The sequence below is a fragment of the Narcine bancroftii genome, chromosome 5 (assembly GCF_036971445.1).
Source record: "Narcine bancroftii isolate sNarBan1 chromosome 5, sNarBan1.hap1, whole genome shotgun sequence".
Classification (NCBI taxonomy): domain Eukaryota; kingdom Metazoa; phylum Chordata; class Chondrichthyes; order Torpediniformes; family Narcinidae; genus Narcine; species Narcine bancroftii.
Window position 1 is genome coordinate 90,054,141 of NC_091473.1, and position 8,399 is coordinate 90,062,539.

The following is an 8,399-nucleotide window of genomic DNA, read 5'->3' on the forward strand; positions in this document are numbered from 1 at the left end:
TTTGTAAAATAGAAACTTTCATCTCAGCCACCCTGTAACACAAGTTCAAGCTGTTAATTTGAATAGAAATTGAAATTCTCCTCTTTTCTGTTATAAGTATCGAAGTTTGTTGTCACATGTACCAAAAGCTAGTGATAGAGGTGGTTTTGCAAACAGACCAATGGACATTTTGTACAATAGTAAGATGTGGTATAAAGTGCAGAGTTACTGAGACAGATCAATTAGTACAGAGCAAAGGTAGCATAATTTTAAGTTTAAATCAAGAGTCTGATAATGCAGGTAGATAAACTGTCATTGAATCTGGTGGTGCCTGATCTCATGCTGATGAACCTCCTTCATAATGGGAGGGGAATTTGGAATATGTACTGATGATGAAATGACTCTTGTAATACATTGTAAAAACTGAGAAATGCTGAAGGAACTCAGCAGGCTTCACAACATCCATAGGAGGTAAAGATTTATAACTGTTGTTTTGGGCCAGAGCCTTTTTTCAGGGTATGAGTAAAAAGCAGGCAGGTGTCTGAATTAAAAGGCTGAGGATAGGGAAATAAATAGCAGGGGAAGGAACACAGACTGACAGGAGAGGAAAGGTGAGAATTGAACGGGGGATGGAGTGGCTCTGGGAATGCAGAGCAGGAGAAATATGGATGGGAACAAGGCTAACAAAAACCAGAGTGGTTGATGTTAATGCCATTCTGTTGGAGAGGGCCCAAGCAGGATATGAGGTGTTGTTCCTCCAATCTGGTAGTAAGAGACCCCGAATAGACATGTTGGCATGAGAATGGGGTGGGGAAATGAAGTGGATTCCCATTAGGAAATCCCTGCTATTGCAGCAGACAGAACCAAGTGCTCAACGAAGTGATCTCTCAGTCTGCCTCCATTGTGGAGGAGAGCACAATTGGAGCACTGGATGCAGTAGATCAGTGGTTCTCAACCTTTTTCTTTCCACTCACATTCCACTTGAAGTAATCCCTATCCCATTGGTGCTCTGTGATTAGTAAAGGATTGCTTAAGGTGGTATGTGAGTGGAAAGAAAAAGGTTGAGAATCACTGCTCTAGACCCAATTGTTACTGAAATATTTTGCTAGATTAAAAATTGTCATTGGCCATTGGCCCATTAGCCCGTGCACATAATGAGTCAATTAGGTATAATTAAAACAGTGGTTTTCAAACATTTTCTTTCCACCCACATACCATCTTAATCAATCCCTTACTAATCACAGAGCACTGATGGCATAGGGAATACTTAGTGGTATGTGAGTGGAAAGAAAAAGGTTGAGAACCACTGCAGTAGATCCTCCCTGCAGATTCACAAGTGAAGTGTTGCTTCACTTGGAAGGTCTGCTTTAAGCTCAAATGGTGGTGAGGGAGGAGGTTTGGGCACCTATGGAGCACCTCCTGTGGTCATAGGGAGCAGATGGTTGTGGAAGCTAACTCGACCACACGTCTTCACATCCTGTTCCTTATAAGGATTCTAGTCCTTTCTCACAATTTCCTTGTTGCATCTGCTCTCAGGATGAACTCTTCCATGCCAGATCATCAGAGATGTTCTCCTTCCTCAAAAAGCATGGCTTCTCCTCTACTTCCATTAACTCTCCCCTCACCCAGATATCCTCTATTACCCGCACATCCTTCCTGGCTCCCACCAGCCCAGCATTCAATGTTCAACAAGAACAGGTTCCCTTTGTCCTTGCCTATCAGCGTCTGTATCCAACAAATGATCCTCCACCATTTCCGCCCCTTACTATGTGATCTCCCCACCAGACACTTCTTCCCCTCTTCTACCCTCTGTCTTCTGCAGGGACAGCTCCCTTCATGTATCCCTCATCCATTCCTCCCTACCCACCCTTTTGGCACTTATCCCTGTGGCTGCACTGAGTGCTACATTTGTGCTTACACCTCCTTCCTCACCACCATTCAAGGCCCAAATCAGCTCTTCCAAGTGAAGCAACATGTGAATCTGCAGGAGTCATGAGCTGCATTCAGTGCTCCCATTGTACTCTCCTCCACATCGGAGAGATGCAGACTTGGAGATCACTTTTTGAGCACCTTCACTCTGCGGCAATAACAGAGATTTCCCAGTGATAACCCATTTCATTTCACTGCCCAACATGACTGTTCATGGTCTTGCGCACTGTCAGACTGAGACTACCTCAAATTGGAGGAACAAACCCTCATGCTGTGACAGGGCTCCCACCAAATGGCATTAACATTGACTTCTCTGGTTTCTGTTAGACCCCATTCTATCCCTATTTCTTTTTTCCTCTAAGCTCTACCTCTCTCTTGCTTTCTTTTCCCTCCATCTCTTCCTCCAGTTCTGCATTCATAGAGAACCCGTTCCCAGATCAATTCTCACCATTCCTCTCTTGTCATCCTATCTCCATCCAATTATCACCCTTTGTCTGTGGTCTGTGCTCCTTCCCCTGCTCTTTCTTTCCTTCTTTCCAGCCTTTTAATTCAGGCACCTGCCTGCTCTTTACTCATACCTTGAAGAAGGGCTCAGGCCCAAAATGTCAGTTATATATCCATCTCTAATGGACCCTGCGAGACCTGCGGAGTCCCTCCAGCCTTGTGTTTTAACAGACTTTCTTGTTTCACTCCTTTTAATATGTTGGATGTTTTTTTAAGGCATCAGAACTTGCAGATAGAGGCAATGGAGGGGAGAGGTATCTGATGGATGAACTGCATTCACAACCCTCTGCAGTTTCTTGCGGTCTTGGGTGGAGCAATTCTCATAGCATTTTGTGAGGCACCCTGATAGGATAGTGAACCTGTTGGCTTCATAGAGAGACAATATGGTAAAAGGCCTTCTGGACCAGTGAGCCCTGTGCTGCCCAATTATACCTATGTAACTGATTAACCTACTAACCTGTATGTCTTGGGAACATGGGCGGAAGCTAGAGCACTTGAAGGAAACCCAAGCAATCATGGGAAGAATACACAAACTGCAAACAGACAGTCGTGGTTTTGAACACGAGTTGCTGGTGCTGTGATTATGTTGCACTAACCACTATGCTACTGGGTGTACTTCAGCCTGTGGGAAAGATGGAAAGTTTGAAGAAGATGTCTGAGAATACTCCTCCTGGTTGGTCTGTTGAGACATGGCATACATGTCCAGGGACTCTGTCTGGGCCAGTTGCTTTCTGCGAGTTTGTTCTGTCAGGCACTCTGATATTTGCATTGGAGATGTTGTTGAGGTAGGAGAGTTGTGTCTCACTGGCTTGCTGGCCTTCTGCTCAAAGTGAGTGTAGAGTGCATTGAGCTCATCTGGGAGGGATGTGCTGTTTGCTAAACTGCTGTGTCCCCAAGAGAATTGCAAAATTAAATAGGTATAGTGGTGAGGCAGCGGTTTAGTTACCCGATTAATGACTCAGAAACCTGGACTAACAATATTATGATGAGAGTTGAAATCTAAATACAGATGTGGGGTTTAAATTCAGTTAATAGCATGGATTTTTTAAAATTATTCCCGGTAGAGATGAACGTGAATCTTTTGGACTGTTGTAATCGATAGATTAATGGAAGCAGTTAGAAAGTGATAATACAAAATCATGTTAAATGTCAGGAAATTCTAAACTATCAAACATAGCTATCAGGTCAGGCTCTGTTAATGAAGAGAGGAGGGAAAAAAAACATAGATGACTTGCTGTGGTCACGAACTCTTCTAACACAGACATGGTAAGTGAGTTACGGAAAATGGAAGAATTTGATTTTGAATCCAGAAGGTGCCCAGATGAAAGACTAAGTGTTGTTTGCATTGGGCAGGAGGCACAAACATCAGAGTGGGGTGGAGAACTGATGTCCTGCAGAGATCCAACAGATATCCCTTCCTTTTCCATCACCCAGAGTTCCAACAAGTCCTCTGTGCTGAAGCAGTTACAGTTCTTCCAGTTCCAAGTACTGCATTTGATGCTTGTAATGTTGTCTCCTGCACATTGGAGAAACTGAACACAGATTGGGCAACTGCTTTGCAGAGCACCTCATTCAGACAATAACTTTTTTTGTAAATTTAGATGTTCATCACTGTAACAGGCCATTTAGTCTCAACTAACTCTCATATGTCACTATATTTTCCATTAATAACTGCATTACAACTTGATCTTTTGAGACAATTTCAGAGTAGTGTAATTAGAATAATTATCAGTATTAAGTTTTCTCTCATAGAAGCAGATATTTTAAGAAAATATGTCAGTTATCTGCATTTGTATTAATAATCAGTGGAACCATGATATCTTTTTGCTGAAAGTCTAACTGCTATTTTTTTTTAAATTTTCAGTCGTATCACTGTCCATCTCCGAAAAAAATGCCATTTGGCAAAATGGATCCCAGCTGCACAATAGGACTTTATTCATCCAGTGAATATTATTTTAACCAAATAATTGATGAAGTAACAAAGGTGGGTGGTAGGAATAATTGATGGAGTAGGCTGGGAGAAATCACTGCATAAATTGCTCTTTCACTGTTCTCAGGAAATGCATACAAGCTATCATTACAAGAGCTAAATACTCAGCAGGTATATTAATAAGGAAATGCTAATTTGGTGAGGCTTTAAATCATACTTTCTTGGGAGGTCTAGATTAATTAAGATTGGCTGCTCTGATGCGAAGAATAGCAAAATAATGCAGCATTCCAACATTGATATCATGGAAGAGTTGAGATATCTCTTTATTTCATATGAATTCTTCAGAACAGAAGCCAAGAGCTCACTAGCCTGTTTGTTTTTCGATTGACCTTGTCATCTCAACATGGCCCTTAGTCCTTCTTTGTGTAGAAAATCTATTCTTGAGAATGTTCAAACTTATTGCTTCAAGATACTTCTCTGATTTATCATGCATCTCTATTTAATCTTGTTGGAATAAAATTTCTGCCTCATTTCCCTACTGTGCTTGTTTCCCCTGGCATTTGAATCCTTAACCACAATGAGCAAATTGCCCAAATCAACTTTCTCCATTCCTTTCATAACTAGTCATCAATTCTATTTTTAAAAGAAATTTGGTAAAGACTGTTTGAATTGTTTCAAAAGACATTCTTGTCAATGAGAAGTCATTATTAGCATTTGACATTGTGTTTCTCAAATAGCTGTCAAATATTGTCACCAGTAGGTGGCAATATTGAAAGCAAAATAAATTTAAGATTGACAAATCATTTTCATTAATACTCTAACTTAAAGCTTTACATTGTGTGCATTCTGAGATTTTTTCATTCATAGCACACATTAAAGTTGGTATGAATTGGGGGAAATTATCTTATTAATGCATGAAAATGTGCTTAACTATAGAGAAATTTATTTTTTCAAATTCTATTGTGTGCAGTTCTGGTCGCCTAATTATAGGAAGGAGAGAGTGCAGAGAAGATTTACCAGAATGTTACCTGGGTTTAAGCATCTAGAGTACAGGGAGAGATTGGGCAGATTAGGTCTTTATTCTTTGGAGCGTAGAAGGTTGAGAGGGGATTTGATAGAGGTATTTAAGATTATGAAAGGATAGACAGAGTGGATGTGGATAGACTATTTCCATTAAGAGTAGGAGAGATTGAAACAAAAGGACATGAGTTAAGAGTTAAGGGGCAGAGGTTTAGAGGTAACATGAGGGGGAACTTCTTTACTCAGAGAGTGGTAGCGATGTGGAATGAGCTTCCGGGAGAAATAGTGGCGGCAGAGTCAATTTTATTATTTAAGAAAAAGTTGGACAGGTATATGGATGAGAAGAAGGTGGAGGGTTATGGTCATTGTGCAGGTAGGTGGGACTAGAGAGGAGTGTTTGGTTCGATGTGGACTAGAAGGGCCTAATGGCCTGTTTCCGTGCTGTAATTGTTATATATATATATATATATGTTATATATATATAAAAATTAGAATTAGACATTTTAAATGAAAAATCTATTGAGTTAACAGATATAAACCCATCCTTTGATTAAATATACTCACATTAGCAAACTGTTGCTCAGCTGCTCTTTGTAATGTAACTACTCAATTCTATATTGACCTCATTTAATTACATGACATTCCGACCTCCAGCTCCTGCCTCAGACACTTAATTCCACACAGTCCAGTTCTACCCTCTCCTCAAAAGATCTACAACCATGACTGTTCTGCTATGCCCACTGATTCAAACTGCTCTTTTCTTTCTTCCCTCGATCAGTTCATTCCCATATGTCAGTGACATCTCTGTTGCCTTCTCTTAATGGTTTCTAGTTTTAAGGTCCAATTGGCTCAATCACTAAAGGTGTATAATCCTTCAGGTCATCTATCTCTTACCATAATTATCTGACAGCCCACTTTCTTGAAAATAAAATTAACATTGGCTCCCCTTTGCTGGATCTCATTCTTCCATTGAATAACTCTTTCAACTCCACACACTTTCATCAAATTAAAGGAACTAAATGTTTATATATGTTTTAAAAATTTAGAGATACAGCACTGTAACAGGCCATTTCAGCCCATTATGCCCATCCAACCTCCAACCCCTGGTACATTTTGAACAGTGGAAGGAAACCGGAGCCCCCAGGAAAATCCCATGCAGACATCCCATAAACCCGCATAAGGATCAGCCTCCAAAATTCCTGCTACGTTCAATGGGATTCCACCCCTTTCAGTATTGTGAAGGGACTGTTCCCTCTGCGCCTCCTTGTCCCACTCTTGCATCTCTGCTAACCACATGATTTCTAGTGGCACATTCCAGTTTGTGATGTGCTATTTTGTCATGTTCCTTCCCACCATCCAGAGACCCAAACTATCCTTCCTGGTGAAGCAACAATTCACTTGCACTTCCTCCAATTTAGTGTGTTGAATTTAGTTTTTATGATGGTGTCTAGACTGGAGAAACCAAATGCAGATTGAAAGACCATTTTCCTGATTTTTACATTGCCAATGCCCTGCTACTTGCTTGTGGCTTTCTACAAAACTGCTGATTAGCAGACAACATGATCTGGCCCATTTAAAATTTTAAAACCACTTGGCCATGTTAAGTCAATTCCTGAAAAAAAAATTAAGCTCTCTTTATTCAAATATATTTTAGTGGTCTTGTGCAGCATTGTATGTATAATTCTATATTTCTGCAGTTTTACTTTTCATCATTCAACAGCGATTTGATTGGAATATCGGCTTGAAGCATTGTTAAACATTCCCAGTGTATGTATTGGTAAAAAATGTTCTCTGGTATGATAATGAGTTGCATGAACCTGGAATATCCCAGGTTTTCTTGCTGTTCTATATTGAATTTGCCCACTTTTTAGCCAGGCCAATGGCAAGTTATTTCAGCTGACTTTTTGCAAAAAGTTGATCTCTGAATTCTACTGGGAAGTGCATGTGCAATTATTGAGTGTGAAAGGGATCAGGGATAAGTAGCTCTTGTAGCCTGATGATACTCCCTAAGTAGGGTAACAAACAAACAATGACAGTGTTGGTAAAGGTGCCAGAGCACAGCCAGTTGCAAAGGACGAGCGATAACCGAATACTGAAGTCAAAATTGGTAAATTTAAGACTTTTTAAATATCAAATTGGGTTAAAAATATAAATCTTTTAAAATTTATTTCTATTTAAATTTTAGGTTTTGAACTTTCCTTCCTCCAAGGAAAAATATCCACTATTTACATTTTCAAGGGGGCATGCTAAAGATTATCAAGTTGATAAACATTGCACACTGAAAACTGAATCGGCAGAACAGGTCTCCAAGAATCGGATGAAGAAAGCAGAGAGGTTGAGTTATGAGGAATTTGTTTTGTTGTAACAGAATTTTGCAGCAACAATGATGGGGTTTCCAGCCATTGCCCTATTAATATTGATGGATATATGGTCATTTGCATGGCTTGATACTGATTTTAAAAAGTTTGCGGAAGTCTATATTATACTGTATATAAAAAAAAATATGAGCATCAGTGTTTTTCTGTATAAATAAAATTATGTAAATACTTGGTTAAACATTTTTTTCTGATTTTCTTCATGCATTTTTTTTTTCACCTTTAAGTTGTACCTGTTTGTGATTAGAAAAAAATTTGATCATGGGGTCATTTTGATTAATAAATGAATTTGAGATTAAGCACAAGTTATCCTGCTTCACTGTGTACAAACTCCTTGCATTACCTAGTCTTGTGAGTATGGCCATGAAATCATGACTGGTAACCTAACTCCATTTACCTCCCTTTCCTTTTTACCCCTTCATACAGTTAATATCAAAAATCCATCTTTGATTTAAAGTTCATAATTGACCATTGTCATTTGTGAAAGTTCCTAATTTCTACCATTCTCATGATAGAGTATCTTTCTTTGGCTTGGCTTCGCGGACGAAGATTTATGGAGGGGGTAAATGTCCACGTCAGCTGCAGGCTCGTTTGTGGCAGACAAGTCCGATGCGGGACAGGCAGATACGGTTGCAGGGGAAAATTGGTTGGTTGGGGTTGGG

General features: G+C 39.8%; 1 protein-coding gene across 7 annotated transcripts in view; it reads left to right on the forward strand.

The window, feature by feature from the left end:
- The window catches only part of atg4c (autophagy related 4C, cysteine peptidase), a 92,188-nt gene extending 84,152 nt beyond the window's left edge, over window positions 1-8,036 (forward strand). For 6 of the 7 annotated variants that reach the window (XM_069938304.1, XM_069938305.1, XM_069938303.1 and 3 more), the window contains 2 exons: window positions 4,277-4,396; window positions 7,548-8,036. In XM_069938304.1, coding sequence (XP_069794405.1) covers window positions 4,277-4,396; window positions 7,548-7,727 — 300 coding nt within the window. In that variant the 3' untranslated portion in view covers window positions 7,728-8,036. The remainder of the gene's footprint in view (window positions 1-4,276; window positions 4,397-7,547) is intronic. The other variant, XM_069938307.1, reaches the window with a different exon arrangement.
- The last annotated feature ends 363 nt before the right edge of the window (window positions 8,037-8,399 follow it).